Consider the following 20130-nt stretch of genomic DNA (forward strand, 5'->3'; position numbering starts at 1 on the left):
TTTGGTTTGGGAGGAGTTTCGGCTGCTCAATATTAATTAGGAATTGGGAGGCTGCTCTGGGGGACCCACTGGGCTTCACGATATAAAAAAAGAAGCCTTGGGATGCTTTGAGACAAGAGAAATTAACAGCCTTACAGAAGAGATCAGCTACGTACTGCAGTCTGCAACAAAACAAGATTCATTTTCTGCTACAAGGGGCGTGCTCTGGCGAAGCTGTAGCTATAGTTGATTATGGAATTTCTGAATGAGAAATTTTCCATGAAAAGCCAGCCAGTTAAAAACAGTGATTTCTATATGGGTTCAGGAGGCACTTTGGAACACGTTATGGAAAGTTTAGACAGCGTACCCTTTTATAACAAGACCTCACCCAAGTGCGTGCAGGCCTATAATCTTCAAAGTAATGATCATCAAGGAAGACTGGAAAGAGCATCAACATGTGAGGACCAAAACTGTGAGTTAGGCATTTGTATTTACTGTATTTGTAACTTTTTTTTTTGTTGTCCATGTTTAATATTTTGTATGCAATGTATAACGATTAATCAAAAATGCATCAATACATTTCACCATAAAACAAAATACAATTAGTCTACTTAAAACTTATGTTGTAATACTATGATGTATTATTATGTTAATTACGAAAGGTTAGTAAAAAAAAAAAAAAAAAAATCTGATTAACTTTTTATACCACATAAAGTATTGATAAGTGCATTTTTTATTTACTTCCAGTCAAAACCTGTATTGTATAGATTAGACACAACTGTGTAAACAATCGAAATACTGCAGATGTATTTACAATCTGCATAAGATGTATGTTTCATTTTAAACACTTGATTAATGCTTTATATGTTGTCTGAATACATGCTTTTTGTAATAGGTACATTAAGGTACATTATATTATTTATGGAGTTATTAGATTGGTTGGGCTAAATTTAATACACACATTTTTTTTTTCTAAAAGTGCAACAAATAAAAGCCACTCATCAACTAAAGCTTTACAGATTTACTGAATGTCTACTTGTTAAGCATTAGTACAATTTAAACTGACAGAACATATAACATTCAATAAGCACAAGTCAAGATGTTATCAAAACAAAACATTTATCATCGTTTCTTGAAATCAAGTCCTCATAATTACATAGCACATTTACAATAACAATGCAAATGATAATCCTATAGTATTTGTTATGATTGTTAAAATATACACGTTTATTATTTAAGTAAATCGAGTACGTTATTATTAAATAATTAACATTATTATATCATTAAGCATTCAATAATATATTTAGACATATAGGCTACATACTGCAGTGACATGAAGGTTAAAGCATTTAACAGTTGAACAGTATAATAAGAAATAATCGTCCGCATTAATAGTTCGTATGAATTTTGCATATAAACTTAATAATAACTTTTCACTGAAACAGTTCGTGTAGGTAAAACGGTAAAGATACTCCCACTTTGTTGCATGAAAGGGACAGGAAACAAACAGTTTAACATTTGACCTATTTTATATGTTTATTTGTAAACTTTTCATTTTCAATTTCATCAAACTTTTCTCAGATGTTTTTTTTTCTGGCTAAAAGTTTAATTACAAACGAATGCATGCACAAACAAAGTTTTGATATTCGGTTACTTAGACAGACAATTAAAAGACTTTACTTGACGTCATGTTTGTTTATAACTGGCATGAGAAATGTTTGGTTTTATTTAGTTACCGTTCACTTGATGTTTTACTCAAGAGGTCGTCTAAGAAATCAGTCTAGTTTAGGCCTAGTGCTTTTAAACTTTGGGTATTTTAAAAAAATAATAACCAGTGTTCATATTATTATTATTATTATTATTATTATTATTATTATTATTATTATTATTATTATTATTATTATTATTATTTATATAATAATCAGTGTTCATCTAACGTCTTCTAAATCCCTTTCTAAATCATTGTGTTGTTTACCAACACAAACATAGTTTACAAGCAATATAAACACACACACACACACACACACACACACACACACACACACACACACACATGTCAGTGCAGGGGAGGGAACACCGAAATAGAGACAGGGAGAGAAACCAGCACCACAGTTTAGCCTAAATTTTTAAATTATGACTCAATCATAAAATTCTATGTGATGCAAAATTTTTGGCCATATATATATATATATATATATATATATATATATATATATATATATATATATATATATATATATATATATATATTCAACTGACCATTAACACATTTATGACAGTTTGATACCTTTTTTTTTAAGTCTTTGTGTTTCGAGCCTTTGTCTTTTTTTTATTGGTCTAAATTAGTGTTTTATTTTATTTCTGTATCTGCAGCAAGTTATGGATTTGCGAAATCAGACGGGAACACTCTCCACACAGAACTCAGCAAGTCCTTGGACAGTTGTTGCAGCTTGAAAGTGTCACCAGCAACACCAGGAGGACAAGACAAAGTAGACCTGCAGGACATGAGTGAAAAGTGTGACAGCAACGTGTCGAGCAGCAAGAAGAGGAGACACAGGACAACATTCACCAGTATACAGCTGGAAGAACTGGAGAAAGTGTTTCAGAAAACCCATTATCCAGACGTGTACGTGAGGGAGCAGTTAGCGATGAGGACAGAACTTACCGAAGCTAGAGTGCAGGTAAACTAGCGCTGCATAATTCCTAAAATTGTACTGTAACTTCCCGTCTTTGTTAAATGGACTGGTGCATGGATATTAGTAATGTTTAGATATGGGTAAACTGTTCACATTAATATATATATAGAGAGAGAGAGAGAGAGAGAGAGAGAGAGAGAGAGAGAGAGAGAGAGAGAGAGAGAGAGAGAGAGAGAGAGACCGACTATTAATGCTTTATTAATAAATTGTATAATGACGGGCAAACCTGGATAATTAAAAATGGTTCTTCCCACTACCCTACTGATATTTACTGTGAATCGACACACAGTACCACACTTTTATTGTTTTCATATTAGCCCTGTTCAGTGCAATGCTAAACAATTTGATAGATTCTGGTGGGTTAGAGGAACCCTTGGCATTAACAGTTGCCGGTCTCTTAACCTTAACGTCCATTGTATATACTTTTGATGTGCATTGCTTTTTTTCTAGTGTGCTACTAGAAGTATAATAATAATAATAATAATAATAATAATAATAATAATAATAATAATAATAATAATAATAATAATTTAAAAAAGACGAAAAAGAATCGTGCACATAAACTTGCACCAGTGTTTTAGTTACACATGGGGTATACAGTAAAAAAAGGCATTTTAGAAATGGAACAGGAATTATACATTTCAGTCAGATGGGGTTTAAATGGGACTGCAGCAATTACATAAAATAGCTAACTGACAGCCATTGACGTCTAATTCGCATCTATGCGACTGTGCATATGTATGCATTACATATGAATTCAAATAACGCTTATAACTTCATGTTATAGCCTAATAAAAAATATTAATATGTGAAATAAACAAATCAACGAATAACTATCTTGTGATACCTTAGGTCTGGTTTCAAAACAGAAGAGCCAAATGGAGGAAAAGAGAACGCTATGGCCAGATCCAGCAGGCAAAAAGTCACTTTGCGGCTACCTACGATATATCAGTTTTGCCGAGGGCAGACAGTTATTCACAGGTAAATATTTACAGTTATGTATACATCAAAAACACCTTTTACTATAAGCATTTTGATATTGGCAAACTAATTATGCTATTAAACTGTACTTTAAATTATAAGCATATATATATATATATATATATATATATATATATATATATATATATATATATATATATATATATATATATATATATAGAACATATTAGCCTGGAATTTTGAACTGCAGTGGTGTCCTTGTTTAATGAGTTCTATAAACGACATTATAATATATTTAGGGCCTTTAGTTTTCGGGTTTTATTTTGGATCACGTGATGTCCCTTTAAACATATTTTGAGCCGATTCGCTTTCTTAATCAAACACTATAATAAACAAAGGAAGTTGTTTATTTTTACCCTCACATCTTGATTGAGTTAACAAACGACGTGCATTGATCTCACCTGATTCTATCTGAACCCGCATTTCGATCTGGCTCTAATCGCCGCATTTAGTTTATTGATTTCCACTGCGTTAGTTTCTAGTTGTGCGTCGCTAATTTAAACAATCTGGTATTCAGTTAAGGTTTAACAACTATGAATTAAGATTTAAAGGGAGGGAGAGAGATGCTAAAAGCTGTTCAATATAAGTGTAAACTACTTAAAAAAAATAATGTAACTTTTAATAATACGGAAATATACACTAGAATTAATCTACAAATATGACCTACAGTTTTATTAAGTTACATTTACCGTAAAAATACGGTATTTTTTACAGTGAGGTGGTCAGATGTTAATTTAATTACAATGGCAATACAGTGTTTCATGGAGTAGAATGCAGATTCAGAGTAATCATAGAAATCCAACATTGGCTTCTGAAGGAGACTGGCTCGTTTGATTTGGCGTAAAGATCAGTCTTTAGTCCTACACATAACCATACCGTATCCTGTTAAGTGGCTGGTGTTCAGCATAGTAATGGTACCCGTTATTTCGTGGGGTAAGACCCCAATGAGTTCAACTGCAATTTAGGTATCAAAGTACACTATCACAAAACACATTATTTATGTCGGGAGTAAGGTTTATCTGCAGACCCCAGACCGCTACTGCAAACGAGACATCATATACGTTTTTTTATTTATTTATTGTATTTTTATTTAAAATGCCACACAGTCAGTATTGCTACACAGTCATTGGAATCATGCTGCTAAATGCATGTTTGTTTAGAATACAAAAATACATTTATTTTTTCTTACCATTTGCGACGTTCTTTTGAGTGCAATACATTATACGCATCTACGGTTTGTTCTGAATTTCTGATCTGGGAACATAAAATCAGTTAATTAATAAGCTATTGTTACATTTTATGTGTTCTCTCCATCTGAAGTGTTTATATCGTTTTACATATTAGGAAGTCGATGCTGTTAAACTCGGTAATTATGTCAATACTTTTTCATTGGATTGGTCTTCTTTTGTGGTTCGTTCTGAGATGATGATAACAAATCACTATAATTAAATAGCTAGACCTGGCTCTGTACCTAATATCAGAATTTAGCAATCGTTGACAAAAAGATTAGATGGTCCACACGGAACCTCGTATGACACAATTGGAATGCATGATTCCATGGCACTGGGATTGAATATACTTTTGACGTCCATATTTACGTAACACATAAAACGCACAAAGAAAGCAAACATATTTAGAATGTAACCCAGAGCATTAGAAACATTCAATGCATATCCTTCTAACGTACTATATCTTTTTTTTTTTTTTTTTTTTTTTCGCAGATTCAGAACAATTTGTGGACCACTCCTTCAAGTGGTTCAGTGGTTTCTTCGTGCATGATCCCCCGAGACACCTCCACGTGCATGGCGTCCTATCCTCATTCACCACGAAGTGATCATGGTTACGTTGGTTTCACTAGCCAGCAAAACCAGTTTAGCCACGTCTCCCTCAATAACTTTTTTACGGACTCTTTACTCTCGGCAACCCCAAATGGACATGCTTTTGAAACAAAACCGGAGTTTGAGCGGAGGTCGTCTAGCATTGCTGTTCTTCGAATGAAAGCAAAGGAGCACACTGCTAACATTTCATGGGCTATGTAATAATAATAATAATAATAATAATAATAATAATAATAATAATAATAATAATGTGAGGTGTTCCCTAACCTGTTTAATACAACCAACTGCTGTATTGTGGATTGTACAATGAAAACATCTCAAGGACATCAGCAACAAACTTTTATTGCTTGGTGGAGGTGGGGGGGGGGTTGTCAAATATGCATTTTTAAAAGCTATAAAATGTTATATCATGTTTCAGAGCAGATGCCAGAAGGTAACCAATAAAAGCAACATCAGATAAAATAAGTCTTTTTGGATCATTTGAATGGATAGCCTATGCAGGTTCTGATAGGAATCCAAGACCATCGATGTTCCTGTGATAAAAGCATTGCTTTTATACTTGCTGATCAATACATTACACCAAACAAGGTTATAAGGTACTGTACCAAGCTCACATCTTTGAGGTAATAAATAAACAAATACAAATACATTTTTTAGGGTGAACTGGGCTTTAATGGGATCTAAATACAGGTTCTTTAAGTTCAGGACTTGTGTAACTAGTTATGTGTGCCTTGTAGCAAACTCCCTTTCCCCATAACATTCCATTTCTGGTTTTGTGCATTCTTTGCCAATTTCTACAATGCTTTAGCATGAAAAATAACAGTCTTTTTTTTTTAAATAAACAATAATAAAAAACTATAATACATCTTGCATTCAATCATTTATATGTTTTCATCCTGCACATATATCACAAACATTAATTTACCCACACATGTTTTAGTTGCATGTATGTCATCACCCTTTGTTACATTATTGGATTGTATAGAATATAATTGTTCAGAACATTCCAATCTTTAAAAAAAAAAAAAAATCCACAGGGTTTCTACCTGGAGATGTCAGTAGGATAATAGGAAGGATTAATAAAATTAGGAGCACTCCCTAAAAAGTAATGTGTTAATTTAGAGGTCTGTTGTATATTTGGGCAACCTGAACTCTTTCCACTGGAAATAGAAATGGAAAAACAGAAATACTGCATATTTAAGCTAGCAAACCACAAATGAACACATGCACTCCATCCATTGTAAAGTTTCTTCACATACATATAGCCTTAAACACCAGTTATACAATCGTTTGTTAAGTGTTAGCTTGTATTCCTGTAGCAAAATGTGGTAATGCCATGGAAACAATACACAATTAGCAGTATGATTTATTCTTCACAACAAAACGCATTTGTGCATACAGTTAGTATTATGATGAAATGTTGAAAATAAACCACTGTTAATATTTTGAGACCTGTAACTGCATGAATACCAGGTCTTCCATATTGCAGCGCTGAGTCAGTTTAAATGACAGTGATTTACTGTAGCTTATTTCTGTTTTCTTGCAATATCTAATTTGTTCCTTGGTTGGTACCTTCCATACTATATAGATCTTCTAGATGACCATATAACATTTTTCTCGTGCACATTTTGCCTAAGGATTTCAATAGGACTGTTGCATTTCCCTGACTTGATTAACACTGTCCGCTTTAGTCTACCAGTTTGGTATCCATTGACACATTCAATACCTGATGGTAGCTTTCATTGTACTGGTATTTACAGCATCTTTAGGTCTTATGCACTAAAAGGGAAGTTCATGCTCAAATACATGTGTTAGGTATTTTGTAGCTCAATGAGTTCTTTGGAGATTTCTAAATTTCTAAACAGTGGTTCAAGTGATAAGGACAGGGCCATGTTCACAACCTTTTGTAATGCCTGTCACCAATTCAAAAAACAATAAATGGATATGCTGTTATTTTTATTATTTACCAAGACAAATGTGTTGATTTAGACCTAGATGTGTCTTTACTGGTATTAAAATAAGTGATATTAAACAATACATTAAAAAGTGGGTGTTAGTTAGCAATATGCTGTTGATTTATGAGATCACTTACTTTTCAAAAGAATGCATTAGTAAGCTTTTCATGGAAATGTATTAAGTTTTGTCACAATCTCATATAAATATTTATCCATCAACAGGGGTTCACTATTTACCGTATATAGGAGAATACCTTTATGGGCCCAGAAATGTGATTCATACACACAAGCAGTTGACCTACTTTCCAAAGGACCCTTTGTATTACTCAACAGTTATTTTGTCCCAGTGATATTTAGTATTACTTAATTTGTTTCCTTCATATTTCAAACAAAGTATATTCTGAGAAAATGAAATAAAGAGTTTAAAGAAAGCAATTGCCACATCCAATCTGCATGTGTTATTGCATGGAGTGCACACCCAACATGTAAAACAAGTGAGATAAGCCTTTTGATAGAAATACATTTATGCTTATTATTGTGTTGTTTTTATCACTTGAATTAAACTTTTTTGTTAACCATGGATTCAAAATACATTTGCTCTTTACCCCAATTCACATTTCTTCCAGTTAGCTACTCATTATGATGCTGGTAAACTACAGAAACATTTGCTGTTTTCTGTCACTCCTGAAAGAAAAACTGATTTGGGGTACAACAATTTTGTGGAATGGTAACCAGAATATTTATTTTGGTTTGTTATATTTAAAAAAAGTGCTAAATAAAAACAAAATAATATACATAATGCTGCAATAGGCTAAAACCATAATTTCTGTTTTAGTAAATCCTTGCATAAAATAATTAAGTGTTGAACAAATTTACTCCACATCAAGGTTCTTTCAACAAAGAATATTTTCTGATTTATTTCTGCAAAGAATAACTATTTTAAATGGATTCATTAGAGATTAGGTAGCACTTTGATCTTCAGTAGGCACCAAAATGCTGTATGAGTTTAACCTTTGTTTACTAATCCTGAGTGTGAAGTGCAGGGTACAGATCTGCAGGAAGATTTGAAAATGCTTTTGCAACATTGTACTGAAGATCTAGTGGTACTTTAATCACTGTTATTTCAATTCATTACCTCAGTGATACAAAGCCTGTCTAACTAATTTACCATTATTATTATTATTATTATTATTATTATTATTATTATTATTATTATTATTATTATTATTATTATTATTATTTAATAGTCACTATCTGCATTTCTTTGAAATGTTCAATGGCTGAGTTATGTGCTTTGCAAGCAATAATGAGAACACTTTGTAATGTGTTGCCAAGAAAAGTAAAATGCTTCAAAGCACTATCTCTTCAGCTCTTTAAAATACTATACTATTAAGGTTTACTTAGTTTGCAAATGGATCCAATTTGAAGATGCTGTGCTTTCCCATAGTGCAACTATGGTGTACATGTATACATTCAACCACCAAAAGCTCAGTGTAATCTCTTACATGTGTTTTTTTAGACCCTTTTCCATATTCGTTTGCATCTGGCTACTTTTATAACACCAATTATATGTAGAGGAAAGTTGAAAAACTGGCATACAGATCTTCCGTCTGCTGATTGTTTTCAAACACACATTTAGGAAAGACTACAAGTACTTAATCACTTCAGAGACTCACTCCCAAGGTGGCACTGAGGTCTAGCAGATTAGTTCATCTCCACTGACAGCCAAACTATTTCTTTTTTGGATGGGACTAGTAAAACTATTACAAAGACATAAACTTTTAAAACATATAAACATCCAGGCTATACTAGCAATGATTGTGTATTGACAAAAAAACTAATTGAAACAAAAACTTCAAGGACTGGGAAAATGAGTGAAGATCAAGTATTCCAATAGCTTGTGCTGTTTTTATTATCAGTGATTATCATACACATGTAAGCTCTCATAAAGTGAGTGCAATATATTTAGATGCCCTCTGGGTACTCCCTCTCACTCTAAAGCAGTTTGATTTTCCATAGATCCTACAGAGATTAATGACCTTTTACAACTTGCACAAGTGAAAGAAAACATGTCTATGTGGCCACAGCAGATGAGATCCATCAATAGGAGAATGGATTTGACCTGGAGAGGTTGCCCAAAGCAATTCATAAATTAACTCCTCTGGGGGAGTTTGCTATTGAAGTGGAACTGAGTTTGAGGTACCTAATGTGTGTGTATGTGTGTGGCTGGCTACCTTACAATATTCTGAGGTATCTTCAAAGGATGCTTTTCCCTGGAAGTTATTTCTGGCTATTTTTATTCAGTTTCTGATCTGTTAAAGATTTATTAAAATGAAATTAAATTCAGATTATTTTGTTTTGTATACCTGTTTTGAAAAGTATCACCACTGACCTTTTTAGAAAAAGTGCCATAGACACTTGAAAGTCCACAATGCAGACTGGACCCTGGTATAACATCTTATAGAAAGATGACACCTCCAAGAACAGTGTCCCCCTACACCCTGCTTGGGTGTTTGTGTTTTCGACCACAGGGGAGCCCCCACTGTGCCTCCAACACCATTTCACAATCCAAGGTGTTATGGCTGCAGACAAACTCCACAACAATAGTGTCTTTGCCAAGTTTGTTAAATACAGTATTTCAGATCATCAACCAATTGTATCATCTTGCAACCCACAAAATTTCTGTTCATTGGATTTTATTCTGCTTGAACTATTGATAATTGAGACCCAAAGATATCAACTCTTAATTTTAGGAAACCGTAATAGTCAATGAAAAACAATGTACATTATAATAGACACAGAGTAACAAGATGTATTTACTTATATATATATATATATATATATATATATATATATATATATATATATATATATATATATATATATATATATATATATATATTTTTTTTTTTTTTTTTTTTCATTGACACAATATTTTTCTTCAAGCGTAAAACTAATGTGGACATGACATTTTAATCAGCTGGGTCCCATCACTCAGGCATATCCCCTCTGAACCACAAGCTCTGTAGTTTGGGCACGTGATCTATGGGGTCAAAGGCCATCCCTCTATTACTTCACATAGGCCATTAGAGAGAGTTGAAAAAAGAAGTATAGACATAGTTGTACATCAGGCATGATGATTTATTTTAAAACTCTTTAAAAGCTTCAAGTGCTTTTCTCGCCGAAAAGGAAGTAATGAGATTTTTTTAGAATGAATTATGTCCTGTGGAAAGATTTTTATTGGTTTCATTGGGTCACGGCAGTGAAAACCATTTAAGTGCTTAGAAATGCAATAAATGCCAAATTGCAGAAACATCGTAAAAAGGGAATGCGAAGCACAATTGCAGGTGATTACTAAAGAATACTAGAAACAATAGTTGTGCAAACATGACTTTGAGGCTTGACATTTAACAATCTTTTCCACTTAGAAACGCTTTTGTTTCATTACTCATGTTTGCATTTGCACCATTAGAAACAATCTTTGCACTGTGTTCCTCAGTGTCAGAATTTGCACCAGTGTGCTAATATAGGGGTTTTCAAGGAAGTGTTAAGGAGGACATGGATGCCAGTGGGCCACAGCTCACTGTTTTTATACTAAGGGATGCAAACTTAGTTTAAAAGATGTGATACACAATAAATATTTTTTATGTTGGTTCTTATTTTAGTACTTTGAATTTTTTAATTCAGGCGTAAACCCCCTCTTCATTCTAATGCATCTGCAGAGGCTTACCACCAGCGGGTGTGGGTGGTGATAGATAGCATACCCTCTATCATAATGGGTGTGGTTACTGTCCATATAACTGTGAAGGGACTTGCCAAAATGTGTGTCTGCTTGACATATACTTGTTTCTTGAGTTGTTTGTGATAGGTTTTACTGTCCAACCTCTTTTCATGAGATGCACATATCTGGTAAAAGCAATCTATGAGAACCCCTGAATGTTGACGATATTTAATAGCCATACTGCAGTGTGCGCTCAAAGCGTCTTCATTAATAATAATGTAATGAATAATTCTGAATACTATTTATAATGAAAAGGCATAAATCATGTTAGCAGTATTGTTATTATACATTTAGGAGGATATCATCTAAACTTCTGCTTTGGAAATGGGTCAGAAATAGTAACTAGAGTTTTAAAGTTAGTGACATCAGGTGCAGGGCTCAAATACATGTTTAGTCACCATTTATCAGTGAGGATCATGGATATTTATATATCATTTGTACTATAGTGGGTGGCTTTTAACACATTAGCAGATACAAACACCTCCATCATGAATATGCAAATCAAGATGGATCCTGCTGTGATAATGATGTTTGTGCTTGCTGAGCATGAGCAAACAATAACATACAATTATGTCTAACAGAAACACACAAATTAAGATATAATTGCAAAACTTGCAGATGTTTTTGGGGGAAAAAATGTCCATGCCCACTAAATGAAACATTTGTTTTTGGCCTGATTAATTTTTGTAATACAATTTAAAATAATGTAATGTTGCACTACAAAATTGAATATTGTAACTTTCACTGTGCTATACTGTTGCTCTGGCTTGCTTTGACGTGATTAGCTGTCAAAATGTCTGTTCTGATTGGGTCAACTCAAGGGTAGGGCCCTTGTTAGCACACCATTCTTCAGTACTGGGGGGAGGAGGAGGAGGAGGAGGAGGAGGGGGGGGGGGGGTCTCGGTTAAAAGCACAGAAACTAGTCTTTTTTAAATGTTCTCAGTGTTTTAGATCCTACTATGTCACCTGGTAGGCTATTCCATGCATTTATTACTGTATAAAAAAGTGCTTCCTACCTTCTGTTCTAAACTTACTTTTACTCGGCTTCCATGTATGCCCTCTTGTTCTTCTCTCTGTGCTGAATTTGAAGTTGTCTCTTGGGTTAACTTTATATATTCTATTTATGATTTCAGAGACTTCAATCAAGTCCACTCTTTCCCTTCTTGTTTCTAGGCTGAATAAATTTTATTATTTTAACTTTTCCTCATAGCGCATGTCATGAAGTCCTGGGATCAGCCTTCTCTGTGCCTTCTCGAGTGCAATTATTTTTTTGTAGTTAAGGTCGGGGTCTAACTAGGGAATTGTATAATCCTAACATAACCTCTCTAGACTTGTATTCCATGCTTTTTGCACAGTTTTTCTAATCGGTTCTGTATCCAGTTACATGTCCTCCTCTGTATTCCTGCTGATTTTAAGTATTAGTCTTTCATGTGGGACTTTGTCAAAAGCTTTTTGAAAATCACGATACATTTTATCATAAGCATTGCCATCATTTACATTTTGCATATTACAGAAGTTAAACTAATAGGTATATGATTACCTCAGTCTGTCTTGTCCCCCTTTTTAAATAATGGCACCATTTTGCCAGCTTCCAGTCTTCAGGGACCTCACCTGTTTCAATAAAAACTGTTCATGATAGTAACCAGTGGTCTACATATTTCTACCCTTGTTTCCTTAAGCATCTTTGGATACATCTCAACTGGGTCCGGTGGTTTGTTATTTTCTTTTTAGCTCCTATAGCTTATTTATTACCTCTGCTTCACTGATGGTGAACTCTTTTAGGATTTTGTTTTGCATCCTAGGCAATATTTATTTCAAGATCTCTTTCTTTCAAGACATCCATTAGTACCTGTTTAAACATACTCCTATATTCTTCCCAATATACAGCCTTCTTTTTTTCCAAGCTTATTTTGTATTGATCTGTTTAAGTATCTAGATGATTGCTTTTTAATCCTGGTCTTTATCATTTTAGTTGTATACTTGTCCTGCATTTCCTGAATTATAACTTTAAATCTGTTCCATTAAACTTCAACTGTCAAACCTTCCAAATCCCCTGCCAGTCTATTTATCTCAGTTCCAGTCTCATCCCTTCAAAGTTAAGGCCACCACATACCAGACGAGATGTGATTTTCCCTTGGGCGACAAGACACTTTCGCAGTGACATGACCATACATACTAGAAGTGACACAGAGGTGAAGCGACAGATTGAGAAACTGCCAAATCAATAACACTGTAAAAAAATTGCTAATGACAAAACTATGATCAAGACTGGTACATATTCGTCAACATGATATAGTAAATATGTGTGCCTTCTCTGACGGTATTGCAACATACATGGCAATAAATCATACACACCAGGCTTATCCAGTTCCATTGCGATGATCTTTGTCATAAAACTCTGGGTATTTTTCCATGGCAAGTATTATTTTTTCCTCAATCATTTTAGATATGACTTCACCCTGCTGGACCACGTGCATTGAAACTGTTCTCCGATTGGTCAATTCCCTAGTTGTAGCACAACAAATCACAAAAACATTTATTTATTTCACATCGCTCCAGTGTCACCCCCACTTTGCCTGTCATGTCGCCTGTGGGGTGAAAGATACTAATCAAAAGTATAGGTTCTAATCATTTTGTCGCATCGCTGCACAGTTTCACTTGTCGCATTGTGTCTGGTGTGTAGCAGCGTTTAGCCTTTCTGAAATTATACACTTTAGTTTGTGCAGCCTTCTGCCTGTAATCCCAGGTAATTTCGAATGTAACAATGTTATGACCACTTGACTCTAGTGGTTCTACTACTTCTATATTACATAGCATGTCCTGGTTGTTTGTGAACAGCAGCTCTGAAATTGTTTTGTCCCTTGTTGGGTTTTTGACACACTGGGTCAGGAAATAATGCATAAATCAGTTCAGTTTCTTCTGTACCACATCCCACATGATTTCCCCAGTTTATATTGGGAAATTGAAATCACCCACGATTACAGTATTCTTGCCCCTAAAATAAAAACAAAAGCGTATTAAAGAGGAGGCAGTTTAAAGAATGTGTATTACAATGACTCTGTAAAAATGAATCACCTGGTATCAAACTGCACACTATTTACATCCTGCAACTGTTTAGCCAAAACTGACAAACCGAAACAAGAGCTTTTTGTCAGAACTTTACTTTTGCTCTTGATAACACATTCCAGTTTGCCCTATAATGTAAAACGCTTCACATTTTAAAATGTTTTTTTTTCTGAATAGATAAAAAAAGGTGCAGAGTAAGCCAGCCAGACATTGGTTACTGTATGTAATCTAGTCTAGACATGCATATCTTGTCTCATTGTTTTTACAGTCTGTATAATAGACCTGCATTGCACCATGTGTCTGATTTATGTTTTACAGTACTTTATTACTTTTAAAAAAAGATTTGGTCTGATTACCTAAAACATTTATGCCAAGCTACATTTTGAGATTTGTCTGAGACTTTAAAATATGGCTTTCTAAAAATATGCTACTTAAAATTTACAAAAAATCATTCAGAATTTAGAATACCAGTTATAATGACCACTTGGTCTCAAATTGTAGGCTTGCTTAATTTCTTGCGCTTTGTACATATTTAAAAATAAATCATAAATGAAAACAATGTGTACCTACACATCAGGTATCTAACTTAATAATTTTGATAGATCAACTGAATGTTAGTACATTTCATATATCAAGTATAATTAGCATAATTAGTTCCACATGTTTGTGTTCTGCGCCAAGTAATTAGCCCACATTTTTGCCAGTGGATGTCAAGACTGCTATCATTGTCTTTTTATTAAAAGTGAAGCCGTTGAAGATGTTCCAGTAACTTGTATGCATACATATGAAACAATAGCTTCACTCATCAGGTGCTATGAAGGTTAATGCACTGCACTGTTGTTAAAAAGCAACAATCATGCATTTGAAAGGCTGACCATTACATATGCCATACTAGTGAAGATCTTGTGCAAATTCTTAACAGCCCATCTTACAATAGTAGAAGGTGCCTTCTTACTAGTACGGCAACTGCAACTTTCTTAGGCTAAGGTTCTCCTTGTGAGTCTGCACTCAAGATACAGTATCCTGCTTTAATTAAAAAAATGTTTATACTTTAATCTGCCTTTCAAGAGGTCCTAGACTGAACCCCCCAAGCTGTACCCTGTAGTGAGATTCCAGACCCCCTTGGTGACCTCTCTACCTTATCCTGAAGCCAATTAAAAGCACCATCTTCTTGCTTATGTTGTGTTACCAATAGCTGGTCCGTAGATGTGGTCAAGCCTGCAAAGTGACCAGGCATGCTGAGCCAAGACTCCGGCCCCAACACATATTTTGGCACCTCCTCTTAATCAGATGAGCTGCTGGGCTCACAGCAGGCTGTCTCTTCTTCGGGGGGAGAGTGGCATTGCTTTCAATCCACTTTTTTTTTTTTTTTTACCCTTGTTAGTATGCATCTCCTTGACGTTCTATCCCCTGAGAAAACATAAGGTATTGAAACCAGTCTGCAAACCTAGCAAAAACTGAACAGTAGCTGCCACACATCTGGTAATTGGGACTCATACCAGTTTTTAAAGACCCTCAAGAATTTTTTTAATTAGATGTCCTGGTAAAAAAAATATATATATTAAATACATGCAACGGAACAGCACTATGTTTATTTTACTAACTGTTTAAAGTGGTTAAACAGAGGCTTCTAAACTGTTTGTGAAATGGAAAATACATTTTATAATATTAAAAGTGCAGTCAACAGTTCTTGCTTTTTTAAATTGATGTTTCTTTCAATGTTCTTTAGTGGAGTAGAAAAATAAGTTTTAGTTTTGGGTCTTATCACATTTTTTCAGCATGAAGAAAGAACATTATGTGGGTTACAATACACTAAATATACTTCTTGTAGGTTCAGTTTCCATAATGTTTATCCACAGGACCGTTTGACCTCAAGGACCAAAAAACCTGGTTAAACAGCAGCAGGATATTAAGATAACGGTCATACAGAAAAACGTCCCTACGTCTGTAGCATTTTGTTCCCCTCCTCATACAAAATAAAAATTTTCATATAGCCTGATCATTAATTTTGCACGTGTGGTAATAACTGAATATTGTTTAAATAATTCCCCAAAGACAATGGTTTCAGGTTGTCAGCTAGCATGGTCAATACGTTTCTCCATGCCAAGAAAGCATTAGAAGCACAGGAAGGAAGTTGTACTAAGATAACAAAGGCACAGGGTGCCAGTTCTTAAAGTACCCTACTTTTGGGTGCTGGGCTGGCCCTACTAGACTGACAGTCACAACCCACAACACATTGTTATTGAGCTTGTTCTTTCTCTCTCAACCATAAGAGACCAGAAATAGCAAACACAAACCAACTCAAAACAATGTATTTGGCTTCTAAGAAATATAAAACAACCTGTAGCTTAGACCCACTATTAAGGCAGCATGGTCTTAAGATGCTGCTACCTACCTAGTCATTTGCATGAAATATTAAGTGGGAGGCAATGCTCTGGATTATGGTGCCCTTCAGCTGTTACGACGGCAGTGAAATCTGATCCTGCTCTAAAGAAGTCGGTTTCAAGTTCTCTGCGTAGCTCTGTCTGTGCCAGCACATGATCACATGAAGAGAGACAGGCCTTAGGAAAACTAATCAAAATAAATCTCAGTCACTCTATTAGTATAGTTTTATCCACATAAGAAAAATATACACGCTGGGAGCTCAGTTCAAAGAAGTGCACTGACATAATGCATCCACAAAAGTAAAACTGAACAGAAAGATATAAACATTGGAGTACATAAATGCATAATTTATGTACTCCAATGCATAATTACTTACTTAAATATTTTTGACGTTTTCTAGCCACAGTATCTGATGTTTGTCATAATTGATGACCATGCAAGACAGCATAAACAGCTTGAAGAAAGTGGCTTCATATTAAAACAATATTGTGTATCCTTTTTTTTCCCATGCAGCCCAACCTGTATATGGGTTAAGAAGCCTACTGTGTTCTCAGTTTCAGTGGGCTTCAAGCCCATTTCCTCTAAAGCAGCATATTTTTAGCAACTGTATCATTCATCAGTTTTTCAAATAGATGTGCACACTGATCTAAAGTACATAATACAGATTATAGGTGCAGTACATTCTAAAACTATAGGAATTTTCAGGACCACTATTTTGAAAACCCTTTTAGTTTCATAGCCTCTTTCCTAACACTCAAATTAAATATTTCAGTAAGTTTAAGAAAAATTTTTAGGACACAGTGTACAATGAGGTGAAACTGTCACAGGAATGTCACGGTTTAGTTTACATTTAGATGAAAACTGGGAGCCTGGTCGTAGCTTATTTTCTTTGTATGAAAATCAAAGTTAGTTTACTTTTGCCTTTACTATGCTTGTTTCATACTATATTTTTTTTTGTTGGAGTACACAACAGTATTTTTGCTGATAGGTATTTTTAATGATACACAGGCCTTCTTACCGTCTCTCACACTGACTTTTACCAAATCCCTAGATTTGCTTCAGTTCTCATAAAATAATAAACAGAGGGTGTGCTTTACAAAATGCAACCTAGTTACTCTTAAACAAAGGACTGACATGAGGGACATACATACACTAATAGGCCAGGTTTACCAGCACATTGACAATAATGTATAAATTAACTTGTAAGTTTACAATATGTATTTTTCTGATGACATACATTTGTAATCACTGCTTTTGGTTTCCCAGATGTCAGCACCAAGTAAAATAATTGTTTAGCATTCCAAAGAGCTTGAGAGAATAACAGTGCCAAGGATTTTCCATGTACATATGTGGTAGCGGTCAATGGTCCACATATTTATCAAAGCCTTATACTCCAGGGTGCATTTGACTCTTTTTGAGAAGGAAAAACTTACCAGGAATCTTACAAAACTAAAGAAAGTCTTAATTTAACCTACTGAGAAGTGTTTCTCGCTAGTTTTGTAACATTGCCTGGTGTATTTTTATTTTACAAAAATGGCGTAAAATATGCATAAATATCATAAATAAAGACCAATAAGGTTTTGGGGTCTATCCAGTTAATCTAAAGGGGAGCAGATCTAAATATCACAATCATCAAAATCGTTAAAAGAACTACTCCATATTGTTACAGACAGAATTACACTAAAGAGTCATGCACGGTTAGATATTTTATATAAATAAATACAAATTCCGCAGCATGCAGCAAAGCTGACGAGGCTCGCTGACAGCCAGATCTAATCTGAAACCACCTCTGTCCTGCCTAACTGCTTAAATAAGCTGTGGTCAGTTCCACATCTTAATGTGAAGTACCACTACTGCCTGAAAATACAATATTGAATTCCAACTTGCAGTATTTAACACATATCTACATTTTTGCAAATATCTACTTAAGATAGCTGAGATATCACTAGACCATACTACTACTTGTTATTATTATTACCATTATTATTATTAAATGTATTGTGTTGGCTTTATTGGCTTTATGGGCCATAAGGGTCATAGTTCTGAGAACGAGTTGTACATTCTTCATCTACAAACACCCAGCATAGTGGGTGGGGGTGCTGTGCTCTTAAAAGCGCTGTCCTTTGATTAAGACATAAAGCTAAGGTCCTGTCTGCTTTTGTGGCTGTTAAAATCTCACAACACTTCTTGAAGAAAAGCTAGGCAATACTTTAATACTTTTCCTGCGGTTTGACTTCCCCGTCGGAGTATATTGTCCTGCGTGAAAACTAGGAAAGTAATTTAGAGCCAAAAGCTTGAAAAGATTAGTTAAACTACAACCCTGCCTGAACTGCCTGCTTTTCAAGCTCAAATCATTTAAATGTGTTAGGTCTACGAATACACATGCCGGAATAGATCTGATTTCTAGCCATTGATGTACTTGAACTACAACACTTTAATCAGATTCCAAATCTGACTCCATTGCAGCTTTGTAGGTCTCTTAAAGATTTTGGCATCAAAACCTTTGATTGTTGAGCTTCAATCAGATTAGAATGTGGATGTCAATAAACCAAATGACATATTAACATTAGAAAACTACTTTAGGCTATTAGGCCCATTCACACCACAGTGTTGTAGTTTTTGATGACCCAACCTGGAATGGGACTTATCTGGCAACTTTGCGAGGCACAGCTCAGGTGCTAGTTCCTTGTGATTGACAGGGGTTACCCAGCATGCCGCAGCACTCCTAGTGCTGTTATCAGCTAACCAGCTAAACATAGGAGGGCTTCTGTTGATTGCCCAGCGTGGTAGCAAAAAGTAAACAGCAGAGGAGCAGTGTGGTGTTTAAGTTTTATTTCACCTTGTTTAAACTCACACTTCTCCCTCGCTATAAGAGTGAAGCTGCTTCCAATTAATGTTTCTGAGAAAGGGACTAATTCATCTCCTCCCTCCCACTTACACCCTGGAGGTAAACCCTACAGAGGCCACAGTTCTGGACAACACACTGGGGTGTCCCCTGTAGGCTGCTGCTTTGGCTTTGCCTGTCCTGCCTTATCTCAGGATGGGGTCTTCTACTTTGCACTCATTAGCTCATCATGAGATTTACTAACATTGGCTACATTTACAACCAAAATAGAAGTAGCACACTATGACTGCAGTGCTATTATTCCTGAAAAAAATCCATTGACCCTGTCCTTTTATGTTTTGACAAGAGATGACAACAAACTTCTATATGGCGTGCCAGTGGGTGTCATTGTATGTTAATTAAGGAGGGTCTATGCTAATATTTAGGATATCACTCATCATAAGACCATTACATAAAGGTGCATTTGTAATGATATTACAGAAACATTCCAATTTTACTTAACTAATCGTGGCCATTTATGTTTACAGCAGAAGTAACTGGGGGGTTCTACTGGTCATGATGAATGAGGTGTGACTTTATCTCA

At 34.8% G+C, this 20130-nt stretch overlaps 1 protein-coding gene across 1 annotated transcript; it reads left to right on the top strand.

Annotated features, from left to right (window-relative positions):
* Positions 1–229: 229 nt before the first annotated feature.
* On the top strand, positions 230–8064 carry LOC117414755 (ALX homeobox protein 1-like). The gene is made up of 4 exons (XM_034024541.3): positions 230–451; positions 2353–2660; positions 3528–3656; positions 5399–8064. The coding sequence occupies exons 1-4, from the start codon at positions 232–234 to the stop codon at positions 5714–5716; spliced, it is 975 nt and encodes a 324-aa protein (XP_033880432.3). The 5' UTR covers positions 230–231; the 3' UTR covers positions 5717–8064.
* Positions 8065–20130: the final 12066 nt, after the last annotated feature.

Source organism: Acipenser ruthenus, chromosome 7 (genome assembly GCF_902713425.1).
Source record: "Acipenser ruthenus chromosome 7, fAciRut3.2 maternal haplotype, whole genome shotgun sequence".
Taxonomy (NCBI): domain Eukaryota; kingdom Metazoa; phylum Chordata; class Actinopteri; order Acipenseriformes; family Acipenseridae; genus Acipenser; species Acipenser ruthenus.

Coding starts and splice junctions, on each gene's coding strand:
- LOC117414755 (XM_034024541.3), top strand. CDS start 232: ATGGAATTTCTGAATGAGAAATTTTCCATGAAAAGCCAGCCAGTTAAA. Junction 452..2,352: donor AACATGTGAGGACCAAAACT/GTGAGTTAGGCA, acceptor CTGTATCTGCAG/CAAGTTATGGATTTGCGAAA. Junction 2,661..3,527: donor TTACCGAAGCTAGAGTGCAG/GTAAACTAGCGC, acceptor GTGATACCTTAG/GTCTGGTTTCAAAACAGAAG.